Source organism: Ursus arctos, unplaced genomic scaffold (genome assembly GCF_023065955.2).
Source record: "Ursus arctos isolate Adak ecotype North America unplaced genomic scaffold, UrsArc2.0 scaffold_2, whole genome shotgun sequence".
Taxonomy (NCBI): domain Eukaryota; kingdom Metazoa; phylum Chordata; class Mammalia; order Carnivora; family Ursidae; genus Ursus; species Ursus arctos.
This window is the reverse complement of record NW_026622874.1, coordinates 11430259-11458152: the sequence shown is the minus strand read 5'-3', so window position 1 is coordinate 11458152 and position 27894 is coordinate 11430259. Positions and strand designations below refer to the sequence as shown.

The 27894-nt window shown below is 44.7% G+C and overlaps 2 protein-coding genes across 6 annotated transcripts in view; one reads left to right on the top strand and one right to left on the bottom strand.

Moving 5' to 3' along the window:
• Window positions 1–20886, top strand: part of SCYL3 (SCY1 like pseudokinase 3) — a 38708-nt gene extending 17822 nt beyond the window's left edge. The window contains exons 5-14 of one of the 2 annotated variants that reach the window (XM_026509407.4): window positions 466–522; window positions 1712–1814; window positions 3010–3121; window positions 4559–4636; window positions 6584–6723; window positions 8029–8213; window positions 15381–15552; window positions 17982–18140; window positions 19051–19748; window positions 20233–20886. In XM_026509407.4, coding sequence (XP_026365192.2) covers window positions 466–522; window positions 1712–1814; window positions 3010–3121; window positions 4559–4636; window positions 6584–6723; window positions 8029–8213; window positions 15381–15552; window positions 17982–18140; window positions 19051–19748; window positions 20233–20292 — 1764 coding nt within the window. In that variant the 3' untranslated portion in view covers window positions 20293–20886. The remainder of the gene's footprint in view (window positions 1–465; window positions 523–1711; window positions 1815–3009; window positions 3122–4558; window positions 4637–6583; window positions 6724–8028; window positions 8214–15380; window positions 15553–17981; window positions 18141–19050; window positions 19749–20232) is intronic. The other variant, XM_026509404.4, reaches the window with a different exon arrangement.
• Window positions 15577–27894, bottom strand: part of FIRRM (FIGNL1 interacting regulator of recombination and mitosis) — a 46585-nt gene continuing 34267 nt past the window's right edge. For 2 of the 4 annotated variants that reach the window (XM_026509402.3, XM_057314989.1), the window contains 5 exons: window positions 26289–26402; window positions 24439–24543; window positions 23684–23764; window positions 22407–22526; window positions 20615–21229 (listed from right to left, as the gene is read on the bottom strand). In XM_026509402.3, the coding sequence (XP_026365187.2) occupies window positions 21041–21229; window positions 22407–22526; window positions 23684–23764; window positions 24439–24543; window positions 26289–26402 (609 nt within the window). In that variant the 3' untranslated portion in view covers window positions 20615–21040. Of the gene's footprint in view, window positions 20561–20614; window positions 22212–22406; window positions 22527–23683; window positions 23765–24438; window positions 24544–26288; window positions 26403–27894 lie in introns of those variants that run through there. The other 2 variants (XM_048225093.2, XM_048225094.2) reach the window with 2 other exon arrangements.

Here is a 27894-nt window from a genome sequence, read left to right as displayed (position 1 = left end):
TGTTCCGTGGTTGTCATCTCCTTAGCTTGTAAGGTCCTCAACTTTTATATCTCACGTGGCAGCAAGCCTTAAGATTGACTTGATTCAGCTAGAAGATTAATGATAGATTTGTTCTATGCTAGAAAAGCCTTCTATTTGCTAATAACTAGGCAGGATGAGGAAGACGTATTCCTAACTACTAGTGTAAGGAAGTGAGATGCAGAGGTGCCTGTGAACAGCAGAGGGCGCCCTACCCAGCTGAAGGGGGGGCACTCCCGTTTTCTCTTCTGAGCCTTGTGCTGTGCCAGGTACTGTATTCACGTTTTTTAATTAGCAAGATTTCATATGTGTGTATTTAACCTGTGGCATTGGTGTGAAGGGTTCATTGCTGCTGTTTCCATTGCTGGTTGCTTCTGTAACTTGGTGTAAGAGATCGGTTCACCAAACCCACCTATGAATTATTTTCCTTAATTTATTTCTGTCTAGTTTCTGAAGAGTATTCAGTCAGTCAGAGACCCAGCATCTGTCCCTCCTGAAGAGATGGTAAGATGATATGCTTCAGCTGTAACGAAGGCTTCTTTGTGTAACTGGGTGTGAGGCTTAAAAGAATATTGTGTCTGCCCCCTCTTTCTTGGCCAAGTTGTGGATGCCTCATAATGCCTTTGGTGGTGACACCTTCTCAGGTTAATCTTATCACCACAGCAGGAAGCCTTTTTCTTGACAGTCCGCCTACGTTTTTGGTGGTACGGACACTATGATGCTGGTAAAGATAGAGGGTTGGTGCTTCACACCCATTTCATGGTCTTTGTATTTTGCTCTAAGCCCGAAGAGCTGGGGAAACAACACCCCAGCCCTTCTGTGCTTCCCCCAAGCCATTCATTAGCCTGTCCGTTATTAGGTAGGACTCCACGAGACACGGAAAAGTGATTATTGGCATTAGTAATCTTGTGTGACAAAGGTTCCACTACAAATTTCCCTGCTAGGTTGATGAACCTTTCTATTCTGTTTGGTTTTTTTTTTTTTTCTTGCCTTCACCACCAGCTGCTGGTGAAGAAGGATTGTATTTACCAGTAAATACGAAGGCATTTGCTCCCTCTAAATTTGTTTTTATAACTACTGTAAACAGTGATCCTCGAAGACGAATTTAATGTGATTTACGGGAAATAACAAACCCAACTACAAACTTGAGTATAGACCTAAGACCTGAAATAAATCCTGTTGATCCAAGTCAGAACTATGTCTATGTACTAGTGTTTTTCAGACTGATTCGTGGGTTTTAAATCAAGTTAAAGGTTCTAACAAGCATTTTGTGAAAAAAGAATCAAGTAGAAAATATCATTAAGTACTATAGGTAGTAACGCTAAGTATTGTTTTATGAAACTTTTGTTTCCATTCTGTGTATTTGCGTATATGTGTGTATATTACTGCCACTAACAGTAATAATAATAATAATAGAAATTTTTAAAATCTGGGTTGCGGTCAAAAACATTTTTGAAAGCCACAGACATATGTGCTATGTAGGCCTTTTGTTTTCTTTTTGCCCTTGTTTGATATTTTTAAATCTTCGATAAATTCCATTCACGCATAGCGGAGAAGCCTGTAAGCTAGCGAACGTTACTGTGAGGTCACCTTGGAGTATCATAAATGCAAACGTGGGAGAGTGCTTCTGAGAAAACTTAGATCTGGTGTCTAAGGCAGATTCTGTGGTTTTCATGATCTTTCCTGCTTTCAGTCTCCAGAATTCACAACCCTGCCCGAGTCACACGGACATGCCCGGGACGCCTATGCGTTTGGGACATTGGTGGAAAGTTTGCTCCCAATCTTAAGTGAACAGGGTGAGTCGGAGTTGTACTACTACATCCACAGAATAAGTAGGAAGGTCACTCACAGCCTGTTCTGTGTGGATTCAAAGGACCGCAGTCGTTGGTCACCCTAAGGAGCCCGTTGCCTACCAAATAACTTGTCTGGGGCAGATCTTAACAGCGGTGAGGAAGGAAGCTCTGACTCCGTTACTTTGCAGCGTTAAAAGCATTTTAAGTAGGAGCCACATTCAGCTCGGAGTATCCCGGGCTGGTGATACTTAGTGGTATTGGTACTTCTGGTCTAAAGCCTCTGTGCCTTATCAGTCAGCCACATAAATGAACGCTGTTACTGAGTGACGGGGAACAATCTGAAGGAAAGAGGAGGATTCACCATTTTTTAGTAATCTAAATCAAGCTTAGCATTTCTTTATTCTTTCCAAGTCCTTTTGATTTGTTTTTTCTTGATACAATGTACTCCTTACCTTTTCTTCGTTGTCCCGGAGAGCCCAGGCCACCGAGCACATGGTTTTCTTCCCTTCTGAGCTCTCCAGTGGCACGCTTGGAGCCCGCTTCACGCTGCTCCGGCCGCCCCAGGCTTTCGGGTGCCCAGCTGCTGACTGGACGGGGGTGTGAGGCCCCTTGCTGCCCGGGATCCCACTGTGCCCGAGCTTTGTTTCTCACGCCAGGCGTCCGCAGCGTTCTGAACTTACAGGCATCGTTCAGCTGCTGACTCGCAATGGCCTCGGCCTAAAAATACTTGGGAATTACACCCTTAAGGCCTTGAGGCCTCCCTTGTGGGGAATGAACTTACTACCCCACTGTGTCTGGACTGGTGGCAATTACCTACCGTTCTTGGGAGACTAGAAAATACAGTCATTCCGATAACTTTTCGTGTTCTGTGGACGAGGAACCCTAGTGGGAAAGGCCCACGCACTTGCCACCTAGTCCACCTTCTTTAGGCCTGAGCAGAGTTAACCGGACAGCGGGGGGGGGGGGGGGGTGCTCTGAGGAGAGGCCCGTGGGGGCGGGGCTGGCTGTGTTGGCAGATCAGTTGTCCACACCTGCTGGGGAGTCTGGCTTCAGGTGAGCAGGAAGCTGTTTAGCAACAGCCAGGGCTTTGTTTGTTTGGGCTTTTACAGGTTGGTTTTTGCTCTCGTCAGTCTCCAGCTATAGAGGTCCTGGAAGGAGGGAGAAGGCATTGGAAACTAACTGTAGCTCTGGATTTCAGTTTCAGCGGACGTTCTCTCCAGCTTTCAGCAGACCTTGCACTCAGCCTTGCTGAACCCCCTTCCAAAATGCCGGCCAGCGCTCTGCACCTTACTGTCCCATGACTTCTTCAGGTGAGGCCGTCTGGCGGGCTCGGCTGGCTGTGCGCCCCGCTGCCGGCCTGCTCTCGGACACGGCGTTCCGGCCGTGGGATTTGGGGGCCCCAGTCCTGCGGTCCCCTCTGTGGTTGCCGTTCATGGTCAGGAGAGGCTAACTCACGGCCACATGGGAAAATAGAGGGAGAAATTGGATTGCCTCTTGGGCTCTGATTTATCACAAGAAGTTCGGGAAATCTTTCACTGTGGTGAAGGCTTGAGTCTAGAAGTTACAGCCAGTCCCCTTAGGACTTGGGATGGTGAAGAGGCGAGGCTGTGTCCAGCAGTTTGCAGTTGGCAGGGAAATGAGAAACTCTCGATTGCCATCATGTTGTTGCTAAGAATTTGTTATTTTTGAAATTTTTTCTTGTTGTGGGGGAAGGGAGCTCATTTTTCTTCAGGCAGAAGATTGGCTTCTTGGTTTAGTAATACGTGATGGAAGAAGAGCACAGAGGTCGATTTAAAGGGAGGGCACGGTAGAATGGTAATACTGTCGCTGGATTCAGATGTTTTTGAACCTCTCTTCAAGGTCAGTTTTAATTATGTATCCTCCTTTTCATTTCCACGGCCCAATGGTTAATTTCACAGTCGCAACTTTTATTAGCGAAATTGATCTTATGTCCATTTTGAAACTAAAGACCCTCACGTGTTTGCGGTTGGAGAGCCGGAGAAAAACCAGAGCGGAAGGAAAGCTAACGTTATCCTTGGAGGGGGTGAATTACCTCTAGGGTAGGAATAGGGGCCATATTATTAAACAGGGCAGAGGGGTAGTTTCACTCTTGGTTAATAGGATTTTGTCATTTACATTTCAAAGAAACTGTTCAAAACCTTTCCCATTATAAGAGTCTTTTTAACCAAGGGCATTTCTGTGTCCTTTTGGATAATTCATACCAATATTTTATTTACCTTGATATAAGATTTCTACAAAGAACAGTCCTTTACAGCAAGTAGATCATCTTGCTGTGTGATAAGAGTTCTTTAGTAAGAATTGTATTTTAAGCAGAGATGGGAGAGAAAGCCAAAACCCATACCAGCTTGGTCTTCCTGAAATCTGATGGTTACGTGTGAGCCAACTTGATGAGACTTCATTTCACCACATCCTCTTGCAACAAAAGCTCAGATGACTCTAATTGCTCAGACCACCGGGTTTGTGGGTGTTTGTTTGCACACCATGTGCGTTGAAGCGCGTATCCTCTTCACAGATCTCTTTGTTGTTCTTAAAATGCTGGGTTCTCCCCGGCTGGTTCATGGCATTATTTGTCTCATGAGCTGTTTAGTTCTAATAGTCTTCTAAGTGGCACGGGAGAATGTTTGCTTGAATATTAGCATAGTGCGGTCTGTGGTTATGGCTTCAATATTTAACATGCCTTCTCTAATCTGTTGTCCTGCATATTTTTTTTTCTCTTTGGCATTTAGGAATGATTTTCTAGAAGTTGTGAATTTCTTGAAAAGTTTAACATTGAAGAGTGAAGAGGAAAAAACTGAATTTTTCAAGTAAGTTCAGAGAGTGAAGGGCTTAAAACTCAATAACTTGGATTAAGTCCGTGTAATCACTTCAGGTGTCCTAGAGAGATGAGTCAGACGTTTACTTTCTCGGACCAGGCTTATTAGATATTTCCTATGTATTGGCTTTCTGCTAGGCCCTGGGATGGATGGATGGTTTTGGTGGGGGAAACATACAGACTGGTAGTCCTTAAACGGTGGTAGAGTTTGCAGGGGGCGTCCTAAGACCCCAGAGAGAGGGAGGCGGTGGTTAGAGAGGAGGCGTTCTGGGCAGCGTGAACGAATGCGCAGAGGCAGGGCGTACTGCGTGTGGAGCGTGACCCAAGGCAGGGGTGGGTGAGAGGTGGCCACCCTCGGGTGGGGCAGTGAGGACCGGTGACCCTGTTGGTAAGCAGTGGCCTTCAGGCATCGAAGCCGTGGAAGCAGGCTGTGAAACGGCGGAATCCCGCGAGGCGGATCGAGGGCACGGATTGCTTTCTTACGGGAGTTGGCTGGGTTGGCAGACCGTGGCAGGCTTCGGTGAGAAGGACTTCCGGCGTCACATTGGCAAGCCCTGAGTGATGGTCCCCGAGAGCATTAGAGCATTCTGGAGGAGAGGCCTCAGCGCGCTGGGAACGTGAGGAGCGTGGGGTCAGGGTGTCCCTGCCCAGTGCGTGGGGCGCTGCGGGTGGCGATGTGCCTGGGCATTTGGCCAGAGGGCTGCGAGGCCCGGGGGAGACGGCGGCGGCCGGGGAGCCAGCGGTGAGGATTAGGGTGCGCAGCCGTTTCCCAGAGAAAGCGGAGGCGTGGAGAAGACGAGCGTGCACGTTGTAACCCTGGGGCAGCCGCCCGACCGTGTGGGACTAAGCAGCGATGGGGACGGGAGGTTCGGAGAACGCCCGGAAGCCTGGTGTTCCCGGCAGAGGCACGTTCGGAAAGGTCGGGGTCTCCCAGTTCACTGGGGAGTCAGGGGAGCACCGGCGGCCCCGTCCGAGGAGGAGCGGAGGGCGCCAGGCCGCAGGGAGCTCAGACGTAGATGCCGGGTAAAACCTGAGAAGTTAGAGCAGACTAGCCGGAGAGGAGTGGAGACGGGAAGGACGTGTGTAGGACGGAGGAGCTGTGAGCAGGTGCGGAGGCTGAGGGCGCAGGGCTCGGGGGAGAGAGCGGGGTGCCGTCGCGGCTGCGGGGTGACAGCGGCTGGGGGCCGTCGGAAGTACGCGGAGGCGCTCGTGTCCCCGGGACCTGGGGAGGAGGCGGGAGTGGATCCCGACGTAGACCTGTTGGTTCACGGTGGCCTGTTTCCCGAGGCAGGCTCACGGTGGATGCCTGCGTCGTCGGCTTTTTTTTTTTTTTTTTTTTTTTGTTAAGATTTACTTATTTGGGAGAGAGAGCAGGGGTTGGGGCAGAGGGAGAGAGAATCCCAAGCAGACACCCCGTGAGCGCAGAGTCTCACACGGGAACAGTCTCACGACCCTGAGATCATGACTTGAGCCGAAATCAAGAGTCAGCTGCTTATGCAGCCGAGCCAGCCAGGGGTCCTAGATACCTGTGTGTTCCTGACGGAGTGCGAGTACATGTGTTCCTTTAGGAAGTTTGCTAACAAAAGCCTGTATTTTTGTTTATTGTGGAAGCTCTAGATAATCTAATATCTGACATTTTTAAATTTGAAGAAAGTCTTTTTAATTGATTAGGAAGCTTCTGGCTTATTTGGGAAAAGGACCTTGGTGCTGGAAATAAGGGGCAGTGTGTTGGAACCTTCCATAGCTCGGATCCGAGCTTGTCTGTGCTGGCAGCCTTGTCTCACACCCTCGGCATTGTTCCTAAAAGCCTTGGAACCCCCGGCCCGCCTTCCCGGGCCACAGGTCACAGTGCCTCAGTGTGACGGAAGTCGGGGAGGGCGGTGTGTGCTCGGATACTGTGTCCCGCACAGGTTCCCAGGCTCTCCTTGTTTGCCCTCAGGTTCCTGCTGGACAGAGTCAGCTGCTTGTCAGAGGAGTTAATAGCCTCACGGTTGGTGCCTCTGCTGCTTAATCAGTTGGTGTTTGCAGAGCCGGTAGCGGTTAAGAGTTTTCTTCCTCATCTGCTCGGCCCCAAAAAAGGTGAATTTTGTTCAAAGGATTATTGGTCGGTAAGGAGTTTGGGCATTATTAGTCCTTATCTGAGCCGAGTGCGATGACTGCTGGTGTAGTGAGCTATGTCTCTTAACAATGACTGGCCCCCGAGGGGATCATTTTGACTCAAACCTGGGTACCAGAGCCCACTGGGTAAATAAGAGCATCTCCTGGAGAGTCAGATGTACTGTGGAAGGTAGCGTATTGGAAAAAATCCTCACGCACACACGCACACCCGCACGCACGTGCACAGGAATAGAATAGGACACGCACGTGGAGCTCTAGGGTAAGGCACCCATCCTCACGGGACTTCTGCACATGCAGTTAGGCCTGTGCCTTCTGAGCAACCCATTTATTTTGTATTTTGAGTGGAAGGGTTGAAAAACATGGAGATCGCTCTCCTACTTGGAACTTCCGTTTTTTCTGCATGTAAAATGAGGTTATTATTGTGATACTGTAACTTCATGAGCCCTGCACATGGTAACACATCGGGTTAGACGATACAGCATTAACATAGTTCTGTAGAATTGCATGTCTGGGGGAATTCAGCTTTCAGAATTTATTTTCTTAAAAGATCTCCATCCAGCACAGCAGCATTATAGTAACACTTCTACACCATAGAGTCTCCTTATATCCTTCTTTCCCTGAGCTTTGTCTTCATAGCTCTGTCATTCTCTTATTCAGTAGATCGTAGAGTGGGGTGTGCCTCTGAATCATCTGGGGGAGCTTTTTACAAATGTGCCTGTTTCCACGGGTCGTGGGCCAGAGCCAGGGCAGGACTATATCGATACATCTGTTAAAGTCCCCAAATGATTATGGGGGGCGTCTCTCATAACCACTGCCATAACTAGCCTGTAGGGAGGACCAGCCAGCATCAAGTCCCATTGTGACATTGAACACCTCCTGGTTTTGCAGATAAAAACCACTTTCTGGTTTTTGAAGCAGCCGTATTGATCTGAGCTAGTATATGAAATTCCTCGTTGATTAAACAGAAACGTGTACAAAGTTACTGATTCAGGAGTCTATTAAAATATGAGCTTTCTTTGTTGCTGACGAAGTCTGATAGAGAATCTAAAATATGTTTCTGTGAGGTAGAATGTATTTAAGATAATTGAGCCTTGAGTAATTCGGGTCAACCGAAAAGGTTTCCTTTGAGTGGGGCATAAGGATTTAGAAGAGTCCTTGGAATGCATGTCCAGTCCTGGGCTCGGTGTGTAAATTATCCTCTGTGCTCCTTTCACGGAAATGACAGTTTGCCTTTTCACCCGTAACTGCCTCGGATCCGGGGGGTAGACAGTGCACGGGGAGACGCCCCTTGTCTGCTGTCGCCGGCGCTGTTCCAGTCGCGGGTGATCCCTGTGCTGCTCCAGCTGTTCGAGGTGCACGAGGAGCACGTGCGGATGGTGCTGCTGTCGCACCTGGAGGCCTACGTGGGGCACTTCACTCAGGAGCAGCTGAAGAAGATCATCTTGCCGCAGGTCAGGGGGGTCGGCGAGGAGGGCTGGGCGGGCGGGCGCGGCTGATGCGGGGGTCTGGCGCATGAAGAGCCTCGCTTCGGAGGCTCTGAGGCAGCAGCTGGGTGTCGAAGCTACTGGAATACAAAGGGCTGAAGTCCAGGTTGCACGCCCGGTCCACTCACACAAACACGTCAGCTACACTAACATCGCTTGGTCTTAGCCTGGGAAAACCAATTCTGTTCGCTAATTCTTTGGGGAAAAGGAGCAGGACTCCTTTGTGGATGCTTTGTGACAGAAACTGTAAGTGTCCTTAATTAAATATCGTAAAGTAATTCAGTTGTAACTGAGAGGAGCGTGAGAGGATTCCGACCCGTGCTTTCCAGCCTGCGTGTCAGCCGCTGGGGAACCTCGTAACGACTCACCCGCTCGGGGGCTCTGGGTCTGTACTGGTTTGCTGGGACTCCTAGAACAAATGACCACAAACTGCCTGGCTTCAAACAATAGAAGTCTATTCTCTCCGGGTTCTGGAGGCCCGAAGTCTGAAATCACGGTGTCAGCGGGCCCATGCTTCCTCCGAAAGCTCTAGCGGAGAAGCCTTCCTTGCCTTCTTCCCCACTTTCTGGTAGCTCCTTCCGTCCTTGATGGGTCTTGGCTTGTTACTGTGGGTCATGCCAGTCTGCCTCTGTTGTCACGTGGCCTTTTTCCCTCTGAGTCTTCACTTAGCTTTTCTAAAAGACATAAGTCATTGGATTTAGGACTCACTCTAACCCAGTACAACCTCACGTTAAGGTCACATTTTGGGTAGACGTGAATATTTAGGAGACAATATTCAACTCAGTACGAGGTTTTAAAAGATTTTGTCAGCCATGTAGTATCTTTCAAATAATTTGTTTTCCTATGAGATTAATTTATTTGCAAATTATTCCTAAGGCCTGGTTTTATGCCAGGTCTTGTGCTTAGGTCCAGGGGCCATAGAGATACAAAACACCTTGCTTTCAGGGAGCTGTTGCTGTGTCACAGACCCTCCCCCCAAAACTTAGTGCCTTAAATCAAGTCATTTTTGTCTTACAATTCTTTGGATTGGCAGGCTCATTTTGGGGATTCTTTTGTTGCTCGTGATGTCAGCTGATGAGCAGTCCCCTGGCACCTCGGAGGGGATGGCTGAAAGGCTGGGCTTAGCTGGGCTTCCCTGTCCATGTAGTCTTGGGATGTGTCAGGGCCTCTGTCCCCCTTTGTCACATCTGTAACAGCATAGATGGGCTTCTTACATGGCCACCCAGGGCTTCCGGAGGCACCAGAGCAGCCTTCCTGAGGCACAGGTTAGGAATGGACGGTGTCACTTCTGTTCCAGTCTCCTGGTCCAGTGAGTCGTGCAGGTCAGCCCAGGTTCATTAGGTGTTGGTTTACACAAGCACATGGATACTGGGGGACCACAGAGGGGAGGGGCTGGCTTTAGGGCCATGTGACCACAACATAGCACGTTATGTTCCCATGTGCAGCAGTCACTGACCCTGATGTAGGTGTGTCTGAAAATGTCAAAGAGGGATGGAGCACTCTCCCTCTGAAATCGAGTTCTCGTAGGTCTCCGAATTGGCACTGAGCTGAGCTCAAAGAATGAGTCAGTATTCGCTGTGTGAAAGACAACAAAGGCTTTCCTCTATAGGGGAATAACTTGGCCAGTTTTTTAAAAAAATTTTTATTATTTGTGAGAGAGAGAGTGCGGGCACAAGTGGGGGGGGGCAGGGAGAAAGAATCCGAAGCAAACTCCGCACTGAACGTGGAACCTGATGTGGGGCTCGATCCCACAACTGCAAGATCATGACCTGAGCCGAAGCCAAGAGTCAGGTGCTCGACTGGCTGAGCCACCAGGTGCCCCGCTTGGCCAATATTTATGTGCTAGAAAGTTCACTTTGTTAACAGTGTGGAAGATGGACTGTAGAAAGGGAGATGAGGTGGGAAGCTATTGGAATAGTCCAGCTAAGAGAAGGCAAAGTCTGGGGAAGATGTGGGGGCGGTAGTTATGGGAGAGGGACAGATAAAGGGTAGAAGGGTAGGCACTCAGCTTCTCATGAGGGAGGCGAGGTTTGAGGATGACCTTGGGTTTGTGGTTTGGGTGGTTTATTTTATTATTACCTTCATGGTTGGAATTCTGATCATTTGCAAAAGAAACACTTTAGTTTATTTGTACAGCTTTGTTTTGAGAAAGTGCCTGATTTGTTAGCATTGGACCTGATAATTATCTTATCGAGTCTTGTTGGAAATCCTGATCTTAAATAAATGAGGAAACTAGACCAGAAAAATTAAATGATGGGTCAAGTCATAATGAGAATTCCTAGAGGAGCCGGGGCCAGAATCCAGGACTCCTGGTACCCATGACACCGAGCCGCCGTCACTGGAGGAGGTCAGTTACCCCGGCCGTGTATCTGGCTGGTGCAGGTGCTTTGCACACCGTCTTCCTCACGCATGTCTTTGCCGGTTCAGAGCAAAGCTGTTCCTGAGACCTGCATGTGACTGTCTTAGTTTAGTTTTTTTTTTGTTGCAAGTAACTGAAACCCATTTAAATGAGCCTAAAGCAAAAAAGAGACTTTAATAAAAGGATGTCTGGCCGCCTTACATGGAAATCCAGTGCAGCTGGGACTCAGCCATATCTTCATTCCTTTCCTTTCTCTTTTTATCTGTCCCACTCCTGACGTTCCAAAGACCAGCTTGCATTGTGTGATGTGCATATGGCCAGACATGGTTGTTCCCGTAGCTTCCAAGTTTATTGTCCTCATTTCAGCAAGCCACAGAGGTAACCAGTTTCTCCACATTCCAGTTAATGCTGGAACGAGATCGTAGTTGGCTCAGTTTGGGGCAGGTGTTAGGTGCGTTAGATATAAAGACAGTTTTCCAAGCCCTGTCCTTTTGCGTGTGTAAAGCTGGGAAGAGGGGCGGAGGCTGGGAACATAAGAGGGGCGTAGGTGAGTGGTTCTCAGTGCTCAGTAGAACACTGCCCGACTCGGCGGTGCTGATGGTCCTGCAGTGACGTGCATACAGATAAGGAGAATGAACACGTAAACGGTTTTTTAGTTGAGATATAATTTACATATAACCTATTGTCACGTGTACCACATGATTCAGTATTTGTATATCTTGTGCAGTGATCACCACAGTAAGACTTGTTAGCACCTGTCACCGTACATAGTTTCCTAAATTCTTTTTTCTTTGCTGAGAACTTTTAAGAATTTATGTTCTTAGCAACTTTATGCAGTCCAGTGATATTAGTGATAGCCACTATGCTATGTATTACATCCCCATGACTTTTTTTTGAGATTTTTTTTAGTTACTTGAGAAAGAGCGAGTGAGCAAGCACGGGGAGGGGCAGAGGAAGAGAGAAACTTTCGCAGACTCTGCTGAGCATGGAGCCCGATGGGCTCGATCCCAGGACCCTGAGATCGCGACCTGAGCCGAAGGCAGACGCTTAACCAACTGAGCCACCCAGGCGTCCCTGTTTTGTTTTTTAGATTCCACTCATGAGTGAAATTGTATGGTATTTGGCTTTCTTAGTCTGATTTATTTCACTTGGCATAATCCCCTCTGGGTCCATCCGTGTTGTCTCAGATGGCGTGGTCTCATCTTTTGTTAGGGCTGAGTAGTATTTATATGAGCTGCAGCTTTCTCACCAGTTGAGTCTTGATGGACACTTAGGTTGTTCCATGTCTTGGCTATTGTAAATAACGTTGCAGTAAGCATGGGTGTGCATATATCTTTTCCAGTTAGTCTTTGGTATTATTTCATCTTTGAATGTTTGGTGTAATTCACTGGTGAAACTGTCTGGTCCTGGACTTTTGTTTGTTGGGAGTTTGGGGATTATTTCGTCTCCTTACTAATAATCAGCCTGTTGAGATTTTCTGTTCCTTCATGATTCAGTCTTGGTAGGTTGTATGTTTCTAGGAATTTATACATTTCTTCTAGTTTGTCTAATTTGCTGGCATGTAATTATTCATAGTAGTCTCTTATGATCCTTTGTATTTCTGTGCTATCAATTGTAACATCTCTTTCATTTCTGATTTTGTGACCTCCTTTTTTCTTGATGTGTCTAAGATTTGTCAGTTTTATCTTTTCAAAGAACCAGCTCTTAGTTTTGAATTTTTTCTGTTGTCTTTTTAGTTTCTATTTCATTTATTTTTTTCATGTATTCTTTTTTCTAGTTCTTTGAGGTATAAAGTTAATGTTTGAGATTTTTTTTGTTTCTTGAGGTAGGCATTTATCACAGTGAATTACCCTCTTAGAACTACTTTTGCTGCATCCCATAAATTTTGGTATGTTCACAGGGTTTTTTGTTTTCTCCTTTGATTTCTTCTTTGACCCATGAGTTGTTCAAGTAGCATGTTTAATCTGTATGTATTTGTGAATTTCCCAGTTTTCTTCTTGTAATTTCTGGTTTTATACCATCGTGGTTGGAAAAGATACTTGATATGGTTTCAGTCTTCTAAATTTATTGAGACTCGTTCTGTGGCCTAACATGTGATCTATCCTGGAAAATGTCCCGTGTGCTCCTGAAAAGAATGTGTATTCTGCTCTTTTTGGAGGGAGTGTTCTGTATGTCTTTTGGGTCCGTCTGGTCTAGTGTGTCATTCAAAGCCACTGTTTGCTTGTTGATTTTATGTCTGATTATCCATTGATGTAGGTGGGGTGTTCAGGTCACTTACAGTTACTGTTACTGTCAGTTTCTCTGTGTCTGTTAATACTTGCTCTGTGTATTTAGGCGCTCCTGTGGTGGGTGTATAGATATCTATAATTGTTACATCCTCTTACCATTAGGTAGTGCCCTTCTTTGTCTCCTGCTGCAGTCTTTGTTTTAAAGTCTATTTTGTCTGATATAAAGCATTGCTACCTCAGCTTTTTTTCCACTTCCATTTGCATGGAATATCTTTTTTCAGTCCCTTCCCTTTCAGTCTGTGTGTGTCTCGAGGTCTGAGTGAGTCTCTTGTAGGCAGCATATTGAGGGGTCCTGTTTTTATCTGTTCAGTCACCCTGCACCTTTTGATTGGAACAGTTAGTCCATTCACATGTAAAGTAATTATTGATAGATATGTACTCACTGCCATTTTTAAAACTGTTTTCTGGTTGTTTTTATAGTTCTGCCCTGTTCTTTGTTCTCTTGCTCTCTTCTGTTGTGGTTTGGTGGTTTTCTAGTGTTGGGCTTGGATTCCTTTCCCTTTTACTTTTTCTGCACCTATTACAGGTCTTCGATTTGTGGCTACCAGTAGGTTCATATATAAAATCTTACATGTACCACAGTCTATATTAAGTTAGTGGTCACTTCAGTGCTTTCTTTAGAACGTGTTTGAACTCAATTTTTACTCCCCCCTCAACTTTTCATGTATACAAGGTCACATAGCGAAAAGCAGATTAATCACTTTTAGAGCCAATACAGAGGTTAAAACACAAAAGAAGTAAAATCAACTATGATCCCCAAAAAGTCAGTCAAGGAACACACAAAACAAGATGTAAAATATGTGAAATTTTTTCCTTTCATAATTTTACTGTGGATTATGTCCTTGTCTTTCATCTCAAAGAATTCCTTTTAGTGTTTCTTATAGGGCCAGTTTAGTAGTGATGAAACCCTTTAAATTTTGTCTGGGAAACTCTCTCCCCTACTATTCTGAAAGATAACCTTGGTGGGTAGAGTATTCTTGGTTGCAGTTTTTTTCCTTTCAGTATTTTATATATCATGCTGCTTCCCCTGGCCTGCAGAGTTTCTGCTGAAAAATGAGCTCACAGCCTTATGGGATTTTACTTGTCTGTAACTCTTTGCTTTTTTCTTGCTACTTTTAAAATTCTCTCTTGATCATTACTTTTTGTTAATTATAATGTGTCTTGGCCTGGACCTTCTTCGGTTAATCTTGTTAGAGGCCCTCTACTTCTTGCACCTGGACGTCTGTTTCCTTCCCCAGATTAGGGATATCTTCAGCTATTATTTCTTCAAATAAGTTTTCTGCTCCCTTTTCTCCCCTGCTTCTGGGATTCCTGTAATGCCAGTGTTACTATGCTTGATGATGTCACTGAATGTCTTTAACCTGCTCTCATTCTTTTTTTTTTTTTCCCGCTTTGGGTGCTTTCCATTACCCTTCCAGGTCACTGATCCATTCTTCTGCATCCACTCATCGGCTGATATTTCCACTAGCGTATTTTTTATTTAAGCTATTGAATTCTTCATCTCTGATTCTTTTTATATTTTTTACCTCTTTGTTGAAATTGAGTTCATCCATTCTTTTTTCAAGTCCCATGAGTATCTTTATGACCATTACTTCGAATAAGGCATTTTTCTTATCTCCATTTCATTTAGCTCTTTTGTTGTGATTTTATTCTCTCATTTGGGACATAATCCTTTGTTCTTTCATTTTGTCTCTGTTTGTTTCTATGTATTAGGGCAGTCAGCTACGTCCGGAAGGTAGTCGCCTTGTGTGGAAGAGGTCCTGTGGTGCCCTAAATGCATTCTCCCGGGTCATCGGTAGCAGGCGCTCGGGGGGGGGGGGGTCTTCTGTGTGGGTTCTGTGTACCCTGCTGTCGTGGCTGAGCCACGTTTGTCTTCAGCCCAGTCAGCTCCAGTGACCCATTTGCCTGCTGTGGGCACACGGGGCAGCGTTTGGTCCCTGCACTGTGGAGAGGCCTGAAGCTGCTGTGGGCTCATTGGTAGGTCGGGCCAGCAGTCAGAGTGCATGTCTGTGTGTCTGCTGTTAGCCCCTCTGCCACAGGTGTAGGCTCCTGTCACTCCATCTCTTGATTGGAGTGTTTAGATTCTCTGAGAGTTTGGAGAGTCCTGTACAGCCATACCACCCTGAACCACCCAGTCCCAGCTGATCTGACACTAAGCAGGGTCAGGCCCGATGAGTAGTTGCTGGGAGGCCTCCTCGGAATACTGGCTGAGATCTCCAGAGCCTTTTATAGTAGTTTAACAATAATGTTGTTACTTCCAATGTATTTATTTTTGTTACTGTATTTTTAACAATGTATCGGTCCGTGACTGATTGGGAGGGGAAAATACTGGTTCTTGACCACAGACAGTTAGAGAGCTGCTGCCCTTGGACACCTACATGAGAAACGAAGTCATCTGAGCAAGCATTCTGACTGCAGCCCAGCCGTTGGTTTATGGGAAAGGCCGGCAGCGTGGCCGTGTGCACTCATTACCTGACTTGCTCCTAGGTGCTGCTGGGCTTGCGCGACACCAGCGAGTCCATTGTGGCCGTTACTCTTCACAGCCTGGCCGTGCTGGTGTCTCTGCTTGGACCAGAGGTGGTGGTGGGAGGAGAAAGAACCAAGATCTTCAAACGCACTGCCCCCAGTTTTACTAAAACGGTCGACCTTTCCCCGGAAGGTAAGAATGATTAAAAAGTATGGCTTTTTATTTTAAATGTTTAATTAGATTTTTAACATTATACATATAGTGCAGGTGGGCTGTCTTCAGTCAAATGATACAGAGAATGATAAAGAGTAATTTCCCTCTCAGTCCCTCTGGGTGTGTAAGATACCCAGTTTGAATAGTTTAGTGGGAATCTTTTCTTCCCTTTTCCTTCCCCACAAAGACACACAGATGTAGGTTTATACACACATGCCCATATATAGAATTTTTTAAGAAAAAAGTGAGAAAATATGTGCAATTCTACAACTTAATTTTTTCATACAGTGGCTTATCAGGGACCAGTCTCCAGGTCAATACATAGAAATGACACCTTTTTTGACAGCTACCTAATATTTCATTGAATATAATTCATTCAGTGATTTCCCTATTGATGGATATTGCTCTCATTTCTGGATATTATATTGCTGCAATAGATGTCTTCTGTTTACCTGTATCTTTATGTAGTTTGGCTTTTATTGCTACAGGATAAAGTCCCAGAAGTAGACCCACTGGGTCAAAGGATATATATTTAAACTTTTAATAGATAACTTTCTGTCAGCTTCTAAAAAGGTTCTAGCAGCTCGTAACACTAGATGTGTAAGTTTTTCTGATGTTGATGGCCTTTTAGGTAAAAAGCTATTGATTTTTAGGTACTTCAAGAAATCCTTTGTTCTGTTCCCACTGGACGTTACATGGGATGGAGCAGTAATTTCTGGTCTTTGTAGTCTGTAAAAGGCAAGAATAAGAATTTTGTATCAGCATCATTGCTTCTTTGGTCCTTGGTTTAACCCTGACTAGGATGGTGACCTTGTTAGGACATGCAGATCTCGGATTCAGTGCTCATGGATAGTGAATTTGATAGCATGGAAACAGTCACAGTGGGAAAGAACTATCAGACACTTCCCCAATTTTGATGCCAGGTGAATCTTTAAAGCAACACTGGCTTCCTGAAGCTTTGATGGGTCCAGCCCTTCTTGGTGCTCACGAAGTCAGTGTGAGTCAGGAGCTTGAAGAGGGTGAAGAAGCCGCTCCCTCTGTCCGGCCAGGATATGTTCATACTGCATTGAGGGAATGAAGCCTGTTACCAGCAAATGAGAGATGTATTTACATTTCATACCAGAGGAGGTTTGGGGGGACAGTGGTGGTGGTATGTGCAGTTCTGAGATAAGACTGGGGAGTCCATCTCTTAGGGTGGCTTTGCATGATGAGTTAGCAAGAGTCCCCACGCCTCACACCTGGTGTATTTATTGGCTGTAGCTTCCTAGTTCTGGACATTTTAGATACTGTTGACCTGTAATCTTAGAAACCAGAAAGGCACCAAAGCAGGAATAACAAATGAATTTTTATGAAAACAGATGTTTCTGAAGACTTTATAAAAGGCAGATCAAGGTCTGATCCCACTGACTTCCCAAATTAGTTAAGCTCTTCATCCAAGATGGTTGTCGAACCCTGGCGGCAGCCTGCATCTCCGGTTCCCAGTTAAGAGCATCCCTTCTACTGAGGGACGTGGGAGGGGAGGGGGCAGGTATATAGGAGGGTACCCTTGGACTTTTTCTTTTCTCCTTTTGTTCTTCTGCAGTTTATCTATATGGTCAGACTTTAATATGGGATAATACTGAGATTTACGAACAGGGTACCTCAGGGACGTGAGTCTGCATGGAAGAGCGCTGGAGAAGGGGACACTGGGTGAGAACCACTGGTAGGCCCTCAGTAGGGAGGATGGTGGCAGGAGCAAGCAAGAGGGTGCAGGGCTTGCAGAGGTCAGGCCTTGGAGGACAGGCAAGGCCTCCCTGTGATGACTTACCCCAGGCAGAGGAAGCATTAAGCCAAAAATTTTGTGGGAATCCTTTTGACCAATGCCCTCTTTTGAGTATAAACTTTCTGGTAAAACCGTTAAAGCAACATTTTTTTGGAAACAGGCCCCCCCCCCCCAAGCTGGGAGTTAAATGTCTACTATAATATAAAATTAACCATTTTAACCATTTTTAACCGTACGGTTTTGTGGCATTAAGTATATTCACATCGGTGTGCTTGTTCTCTTAGGCTTTTTATTCTTAAAAGTAGAATCAATCATGATTTTAAATTGCCAAAATGTTCAAAGGCCATTAACTTTTGTAATTAGGTATCGTAAAGGTTTCTAATCAACGCCTCACCTAATGCTTGAATCCTTTCGAGTCCCTTAACATCAGGTAGACACTCAGCCTGCCCTGAAACACCTTAAGGACAGGCAGTCCACTGTGTAATAGGTGTGTGTCTTCAGATGTTTGAAGATGCTCTCTCCCCGCAACTGATCTTTTATCTGTGTTAAATATACCCATTTCCCTTAACTGTTGCTCACCTACCCTGACAGAGCAAGAAGCAATTTACTATCCCTTTTATCTTTGGGAGTTTTTATGTATCTTCAGATTCTTCCCCGCTCGTCGTCTGTAGCCAGCAGAGTCAGATGGCACCAATCTTGGAGAACCCCTTCTCTGGCATATTCCCTAAATGTTTCTTTTCTGGCAGCATGCCCATCAGCAGGAAGCATACACAGCAAGATTGCTACAATACTCTTTTACAGTCAGGTAGAAATATTCAATTTATATAGCTTTTCCACTATTTAGATGAATGTTTTCCTGAGTATGAAGTTTTAAATTCTAAAAATTAAGGGCACTTTGAGGCTGATTTCTGTTATCACTTACAACTCCATAGTCAGCTGGGGTCTCCTCTGCTTTTCCTGGACCACAGGGCATATACCTACATTTCTTTGTAACTGGTGAGGAGAGCTGGCTGACGTTACTTTGGTACTTCTGATGCTTAGGGCAGCATTTTCCAAATTGTATCAGAGGATGACAGTTCTGTCAGATGGCAGTAGGTATGCCATGAAAGAGAGTTGTGTGGTTAAGTAAGTTTGGGGAAATGTTAGTAGCAGAGTCCTGACACGTTGCACAAGATTCCAGGGTCTTGACTACATTTAAGGAAATCTGTTTAAAATGCAGTTATGTTAGGGGTGCCTGGGTGGCTCAGTCGGTTAAGCATCTGACTCTTGATTTCGGCTCAAGTCAAGAGATCAAGCCCTGCGTCGGGCTCTGTGCTGGGCATGGGGCCTGCTTAAGATTCTCTCTCAAAATAAATAAAATTTAAAAAGTAAAATGAGGGTATGTTGGGTTAAGACAAACTTATTTGAGCACACAACACTTCTTGGGGTTAACACTGCCTGGCTTAGAACATTTCTATATTTGTTTATAGACAATTATGCCAATAAACAATATGCTTGAATAATGAGTGAAGGATTGTATGTACCAGTTAAAGTATTTCAATAACTTACATCACATCTTTGTTCTGTTCTGCTGGGATATCTCTTTTGTAGGTACAATTCAGTAACCTGGCTATTTCTAAGAAATTAGAGCCATACGTCTTTTTGTTTTTGCGTTACCCTTTTCCTTACTTGCTCTTAACACTTTATGAGAGTAATTTCTGCACATATCCTCACAGGTGATCAATTTTCTCAGCCTATTAAATTTCCCATGAATGGACTCTCAGATGTGAAAAATACCTTGGGTGATAGTGAGAACTTCCCATCAAGTTCTAAAAAGTCCGAGGAGTGGCCTGACTGGAGTGAGCCTGAGGAGCCTGAAAACAAAGCCGTCAGCATCCAGATTTGTCCCACGGAAGCCTGCGATGCCTCCACATGCCCGCTCACTCATGTGAACGCGGAGGAGGCGGCGTGGGAGGACGTGGGGCCCAGCAGCTTAGATAATGAAATGAGTGCAGGAGGTGGCGTCCCAGCCGTCAGACCGGGCACCTCAGGGGAACAGGAGGCCATTCCTACTTTGCTTTCACTCACTGAAGAGTCCAAGCCTTTGAAGTCGAGTCCGCCCCAAAAGACCAGTCTTGCACAGAGCGGGCATGACCCAGACCAAACCAAGCCACCAAAAGTGTCGTCACAGGAAAGGCGCCTTAAGGCTCCACCAGAACTTGGTTTAGGAGAGGAGTTTACCATTCAGGTAAAAAAGAAGCCGGTACAAGATCCAGAGTTGGACTGGTTTGCTGATATGATTCCAGAAATTAAGCCTTCAGCTGCTATTCTTATTTTGCCTGAACTGAGGACAGAAATGGTGGTTTCCGACAAGGATGACATCTCACCAGTGATGCAGTTTTCCTCAAAATTTGCAGCAGCGGAGATGACTGAGGTGAGGCTTAGTAAATCGTGCTGCTAGTTTAAGGGGTGCTCTTGTATGTACCAGTTGCACGGTCGCGTTGGTAACAGACTTGCTGTTTTCCTGGTGAGGGAAGAGACTGATGCAGCCCAAAGCGAATACGATCAGTTTCTGTAAATGATCTTTCCTCCCCCAGAAAGAAGTAGCGGTGCTAAATGGGCCACTGGCTACTGTTATAACCTTTTTATTTAAAAGGGGGTTAAACCAAGAATAGGGTGTCATCAGATTGATATTCTTGTATTTATATGGTCCTTGGAAAGTTATTTTCCAGTGCTGTGGTTTTGTAAATCTGAAACCAAGTAACCCCTACTTTGCAGCTCCCTGTCGCAGTAAGTGATTTTACCTTACCTAGCACGAGGAGATCTCTTCTGGCATCGAGAGGCAAGTGTTAGGCCCTTTAAATTCAGAAATGATTTGTCTCAGCAGCCTGCCCTTGGTTTGCTTTATCTTGCTGCAGGGAGAGTCTGAAGGCTGGGGAGACGAAGGGGAGCTGAACTGGGAAGATAATAACTGGTGACCACAGGTGTAACTTTAGGGAAAAGGATTTCTTTAAAAAAAAAAAAAAAAAAAATCAAACTAATACCTCAAAGTGGGCTCTGCAGACAAGAAAACCCAAAAGCATCCGTTTTTCCCGTCTGTGCCAACTGAAGCGCGAGCCCCCGAGTGCTGGCCGGCGCCCCGGCGGCGAAGAGGCCCAGCGCTGATTTTGCGGAGGAGGAGCCCGTGTGCGTCTGACTGAGGCCAGTTTCTGTGAAGAGCAAGTAGCTGTGGAAAGGCTGAATTTACTGCTTTTTTCCAGGACAATTCCAGAAGAAAATAAATACAAAAATTCAAGCTGATTAGCTTAATTCTGTGCCATTTCTTTAACAGAAGAGTAAGCTTTATTATGAAATACAACTTAGAAAGTTTTAGCTGTAAAGTATATAAATGATTTTAAATCGCTAAGGTTTCCTTAGGCAGCTTATTTATTTGTTTACAGTTGTACTGTCTGTGGCCCTGTGGGTACCTGGGCAGTCCCTGACTGTTCCACATGTATTACATTGTACCAAAGTTCTTCATGAGAAATCTCCCCACCACCTGTTCTCTAAACGTCCAATAAAGACTATTTTCACTAGATTCAACTTTACAAAAGTTGTTTTGTATGTGTTAGAAAATGCAGACATAGTTACATCAATATATTCATTTACAAAGTATAGTGTAGGATGATAAAAATCATACCCAGTCCTGTCTGGTGGCAACACGGTCCAGTCCAGTCAAGGGCCACCCTAGAGCACACGTCGTTTCAGCTCCTCAATCCTTTCTTGGAGCGTCTCCATCTTCCGTAGAAGCCAGTCTGGAGCAGGAGACTTTTGGAGTAAGGACTCAACTGCGTCCAGCGCCCCTGATGCTGCTTGCAGTGCTGACCTGTACTCTTCTTCCAAGGGGAACTCCTGACGGGCTCTTTTTGCATAAGGCTGGCAAGTGAGAAAAACATGGGATAAGTAATGCCGTGATACCTATGCCAAAGATGATCAAGAACTTTCTTCTGGGATTTCTAAAACTGTAAAGTTTTATGTGCAAATTTTATTTTGTCATTGGTTCACAGGGGCAGGAGGGAACCACCACCCCCGTGTCCCCAGCTGTTTCTGAAGGTGTTTCTGGTTTGTCACACTGATGCAGGGCGCTACTACCAGTAGGCTCCAAGGAAACTAAGAGGAATGCTGCCTTGTCCAGTAATTTCCAGAGAGTATTCTTTGGAAATATCTTGTCCTGACTAAAAAGCCCAGGTATACATTTTCTAAATGGTTCCAGTTTACTTTTTAATGCTAAGTGCTGTGGTCTTTCAGATGCTTTTCGACCCAATTCAATAAGTCATCAGGCTTTCTAACATCACCGCGGGTGGGGATCGGGACCAAGACGTCTTCTGTAATCACCGTCTTCCCAAGGAAGGTCATAAATTCTTGAGGGCTTATTTACAGCACTGCTCTGTAACTTTTAGGCCTGAAATCTATAAAGTTAATGTCTTGAAAACAAGTTATTAACATAGACTAACTTTCTTTATATAAGAGTTTCAACTGAAACTCACCAGAATATTGTTCCTCTTATGGATTGCTATTCTAAATACACTGTCAGTGCTCAAAATGTATTTTGAATATCCTTAGTGGTATCAGATTTCAGTCTTTTAGTAGGTAGATGTGATTTCTAGACACTGCCAAAAATGATTTAGGCTGGTTTGATGAGTGAGGCAAGGGATCAACCAAAACATTTTGGAAGGCGAGTTTACTGATTTTCTTCGGTGGTTCAGAAACTACTACATTTATAGCTTCACTGATACAGATACGTAACTTTCAGTTGTTCATAGTAACCTCTGGGAAAGTCATACTGGAAGAGTACAGTCGGTATCATGTTTAAAACTTGTATTTTTGTAGTCCCACCTCTGTTCTGTGTGCTGATAACCTTTCAGGAAGAAGAAATAGGATTTTTAAAAGAGAAGCTGCTGTAAACAGGAGACTTTTACACGTCTAGACCTATTTGATTATATTTTGACAGTCAATATGAGGCCAGGGACCATACTAGGTTTTTTTACTTTTATCAGTAAGGAAGGGAGAATTTCTCCTAAAAGCTTGACCCGTACTGAAATGCAGTCCATACCTGTAAAGGTGACCCCTTTGCTGCTTCTACAGCAACTTGAGCAAAGTGGTCCCGGAAAATGCCTTTTTCCTGTTTCACACGTTCCACTCTGGCAGCTGCAGTCTCATCTTCAAACCCAGTCTGCCACGGTCATGAAAAACATCACGTAAGCACCAAGCATTCTCTAACAGACAGCAGATGACGTAATACTCAGAAAGTGAGAAGGCCAGGGCCTCCTGGGTGGCTCAGTCGGTTAAGCGTCCGACTCAGGTCATGATCTCCGCGCTGGGCATGGAGTCTGCTTAAGCTTCTCTCTCTCTCTCTCTGCCCCTCCCCACCCCCCACTAAAAAAAAAAAAAGAAAAAAGGCCATGCACGTGCATGTGTGTGTGCGCACGTGTGCGCGTGCGTGTGTTGTGTTTAAGCACCCACTGTTAAACTATTCTGGCTTAGCCTGTGAGCTAAGGCAAATTTTGGAAGTTGGACTCATCTGTAAATGCATCATCTTTGTGTAATTTGGATAAAATTACAGTGTTCTCCTTCCCTACAGAAAAGATGAACTGTCATTTTTCCCCCTGGAAAATTTTTCCAGGGGGAAAAATGACAGTCTGCGAACCTTCATTGTGTAGGGTAAGAAACTGGCAAAAACATGTACACACACATACTTACTCCGGCTTCTGTGTAACATACGTGTGTATATACAAAGCCCAGTTTAATAATAGGTGAGTATAAAAAAATTAGTTAAGCATAATTCACTTTCTCTTGGTCTTCTAAATTTGCTGTTTAACTATTCTACTAGTGCTGCAATTAACCCTCATATCCTAAAACTACCCCCATATAAGTTGCAAGGTGTGCACGAACATGGGAGCCAAACGATGGAAAGTTTGGTTCCAAACAGAAAGGCAGCTTTAAAAACGTCACTGTTTGGAAAACTAGGTCTCTGCCGGTGCAGCAAAGCCACGTGTAAACTGTATCTAAATCTGAGCTGTAAACACGGGCCTCTCGGGCCTGCTGTTGCGCGTGTGCGCCCAGTCTGCTCAGGAGCCTTTTAGGGGCTCGGTCCTCTCAGCGCCTGAACGAGCAGCGCCGCCATGGCCCACACCGTGGGCAGAGGGGCTCCAACTGCCCCAGCGCTGCGACTCGTCACACGGGCCCAGCTGTTTAATGTGCGTCACCTCAGTGCTGAGCACTACGAAAAATTTAAGCTAAGAAGATACTTAACTTGGTCACAATCCTACAATTTAAAAAAACAATGACAAAATCTGTGATGCTGCTATTTTGAGCTACAGAAATAAATACCTTCTCCAGAAAAGATATAACTTTGTTCCTAGTGTCTTCAGAACAGAGACATTGTGGAACTATCTCCTCATGATTTGTTCCCTATGGAAAGACAGATAAAGGAGACCAATTTTAATGTATCAACAACTTGCAAAGACAACCGCCTAAGTTTTAAGAGCTACCTTAATCAGAAACGCATTTTAAAAGAAAACAGTGTCGGAGGACGTTCAAGACCAGCAGCTCCTCGTTCCTGACGGGAGCCTCAGCACCACGCGGCGTTCAGCACGTGCACAGAGCTGGAGGCTTTAGTCACCTCTGCCCAGTCATCCTAATGTCTGTGGGCCCCTTGTGACCACAGGCGTGACTGCAGAGCTCCCGGTGAGAGAAAAAGGAGCATCATCCCACAGGAGGTCACCTCCTCCGTGGCCCCGAGCTCACACGTCCCTGTGCTCATCAACCTGACTCCTCAGTGACAGAGATGGAATGCATTATTCGTTCATATTTCAGAAATACTGTCTGAAAGCAGCCGAGTTAACAGACCTGGTCTGAATGCGTGGTTCTGGTTGTTCCTACTCTCCTAGGACCTGAGGAAAGTACCTTCACTTCCCTATGCCCGTTGTTAGGTGCTGCAAAAGAGATCGTTGGCAATATCTCCTCCAGTGGAAAATTTTAATGACGAAGATCAAAAGTAGCTCAATAAATGTTTTTGGAATGTTTTGGAAAACCTGAAATAATACATTTTGGCGATCACTGTGATAGGTTGGTCTTATAATTACCTCGGCGAACTGAGTAAACGCCTCCAAGGTATGTTGTTCTACTATCCAGTTGCTGTCAGCTAGCAGGAAGGCAAAAATAGAAGACAGGCTGGGCAGAATTTTGTCCTAAAAGAGAACCAAACCTTATTAAACAGAGGAAAACCTCAGTATTCTATTCTTAATGTTGTCAAGTTTCCCTGATTCCGTCCCAGTGAGCACATACTAGTACGTTAGGACATGTCACTCCTTCGCTTAAATGCTTCCAATAGCTTCTCACTTCGTTCAGAGTAAAACTCAAAGTCCTTAAGATGGCCTGCAAAGCCCCACGGTCGGAGTGTGGCCTCCGCTGGCCCCGTCGGGATCAGACGCGCTCTCATCTCACTACTTCCCCTGCATGCAGGCTACCTGCCTGGCTGCCTCAGCTTCAGGCTTTTACTCACAGGTCACCTTGGTGAGAACGTGACTGCCCATATCCTGTTTAAAACTGTACCCCACAAACACACTCTCCCCCTATTTCTCTCCACAGCACTCACACTAACAAGCTACCTTATGTCTTTATTTGTTGCCCTCCAGAGGCTGAGGGCGGGGATTGATTAGCTTGGTGCATTAATGAATCCCCAGTGATTAAAACAGCACCTGACACATAGCAAAAACTCGGCAATTTTTTTCTTGAATAAATAAATCCGTCTCCTGGCTTTAAAGGCCTCTTATATGCTGATGAATCCACCAAACTTTCTGGGCCTTAACTTCACTCCTGGCAATATGTAGTTTCTGCTAATAAACCATTTGTTAGACACGTCCTGGGCCCACCAGGGTCCAGAGTTGTACATGAATGAGAGAGTACTCTGCAATTTATTTTATGCTAAAAAGAAGACCGCTCAAAAGCAAGTATCTTTGGGTACTCTTGTCCAGAGTTGAAAAGCTGTCAACCTATTTCTTTCATGAAAACAAAGAGGATGATATCATTTACCTGTAAATAAATAAGAGCCCTTTAGAAACTAGCCAGGTTTTTATTTCAAAGATTTTAATATCTACTGAAATAACATCCATCATACTGCTCCAGTTACATGAAAAGGTTCTCATTAGTGAGGTTTGTTTTTTTTTTTTAAGCTGTATGTATTTATGTGGGAGAGGGAGAGAAAGTCTTAAGCAGACTCCTCGCTGAGTGTGGATCTGACTTGGGCTCGATCTCAACACCCTGAGATCACAACCGGAGCCGAAACCAAGAGTCAGACACTTAACCAACTGCGCCACTCAGATGCCCCTCGGTGAGCTTTTTATAGTCTCTCCCATGGAGGTGAAAAGAAGAAAGTCAGCTATCTAGAATTGCTGGACTGACCACAGTAATAAGGAAGGCAAAACCGAGTTGAGGAGGGTGATCTTTCACTGTGAGGTGTGTCGAGAGTTCAGAAGTATACGGCCAGGCCTGTACAGTTTTATAAGTAAAGATCCATTTGTCAATTATATATACCTTGCAACACTTTCAAAAATACTGCCTTAAAAACATACAGGCTCCCTTCCGTGGATATAAAACCAAGAGAACAACTCTGACAAATGTCCTCATTATATACTCTTTCCCCGAAGACATAAATGTCTCCCTTCCTCGGGGACTGCGTGCGCCAGCGCCCAACGGGGAGCAGACTCGCAGACTATAGCCGACTCTACATTACTTGTACGTCAAAATATATTTTTCTAAAAAAAAAAACTTAAAATGAGTTCTATTTTGACAAAAGTCACCGTCTTTTTCACAAAATACGTTTCCCCCAACTTTTATTGTCAACAATCCAGAATTCCAGAAATTAATACTGAAAATTTTAGTAATTCTTACAGGGATTTTGTTAACACGAAAACAAAAGAATTAAGAGTATTACCTGGAAAGCTTGAGGCATAAAAAATTTTCCTAGAGAAGATACAAAATCAAGCACTGCCAAACAAACATGGTCAGGAGGCTCTAATTTAAGCAGCGAGGTCTGCAAAGTTACTACCTAAAGTGGCAAAGATCAAAGAACAGTTATAAATGAAAACAAACATTTCGTAGAGACATAAGTAAGATTCTGATGGGCATGTGGAAAGGGGAAACACAACAAAACCCAGAACACTCGAACACTTTAAAAAGTACACGTGGAATTTGAGTAAAATGATCAAATGACTGACTCTGTTATTACGGCGTTCATCTTACCAACTGCTGTATAAAGAAAAAAAAATGTGTTCCTAAGAAACTATATACCAGTGTTCTTCTTTCAAATCCTTAAAAACTGTTTTGTATTTTAAATTCTAGTGAGGGAAGTTCATTACTTAAAGCAGGGATTGGTAAACTTTCTATGAAGGGCCAGACAGTCAATATTTTAAGCTTTGTAGGTAAGATGTTCCCTGTTGTATATTGTTTTTTTTATTTTTTAATTTTTATTTTACAAACCTTTGAAAATGTAAAAATCCTCCTTAGCTCTTGTCCTGTGAAAAGGAGGGCAGAATCTAGCCAGGAAACCAGAGTTTGCCAACCCCTGATTTAAAGGAACACAGAAAGTCATCTCTAAAAGAAGCAATGCCTAAGTGAACACTTTACTTATGTTGAAATTTTAGAACTTTAGTTATTTGGGTTTTTTAAAGGTAGGCACAATTCTATCAAAATTATCCATATTTAATTTATCAAAAAAGATAACTAAAACTGTCAGAATCCACAAAGTTTGAGTCAATTATTTTACTGCATTCTCATTCTCTATACCATGTTACACATACAGTCATTTAAAAATATACCTAATTAGTAAGTATTTGTTAATGCTAAGTTCTTAACGTACACAACCATTAATCAAGCTACTAAAAGCGTTAGTAGTTTCACTTTCTGGCATATAGGTCCTACGACAGGGTGTGATTTCTTCCATCACCTTCCTAAATAGGAATTAGTTTTACCTCATAACTGTTTCTTTCTAAATGTGCCTGTAAGCTTAGGCCAGCTCTTGATTTGGGGGATCAGTCCTGCCCAGTATGGACTAATTCCAAAAGCATCTAAATCACTTCAGAGAAGTGCCTTTTCCTTTGCCTTTTCCTCTGTTGGCTCAGAACCTCCAAAAGCCTGCCAGAACTAGGCAACATCAGAAGCATGCCCCCAACAGTGCCTCTGTTCTGCCTGTCCCAGCCATGCAAGCTGGGGGCCAGACAGAAAACGCAGCAGTCCTCTTACTTCAAAATCATTTTATTTCTTCAAAGAAACAATGAGGATTATCCTTAAATCCACATCAGCTATATTCCATATTCCTACAGCTGCTGGAATGCCTTTGAAATGGTTTTGAATGAACTACGACCCCTAACCTCAGGGATGTTCTAGAGCAGTTAAAAAGAAGTTTTGCCTCTTCAGTATCCGTGAGATAAGGAATCGGAACAGATACAGGCTGAATCAACAGCCCTGCACGCTACCCACACTCTACCGGGAGAGCGAAAGAGAGGAGGAGACCCTGTAAGACAAGCAAATCTGTGACATTT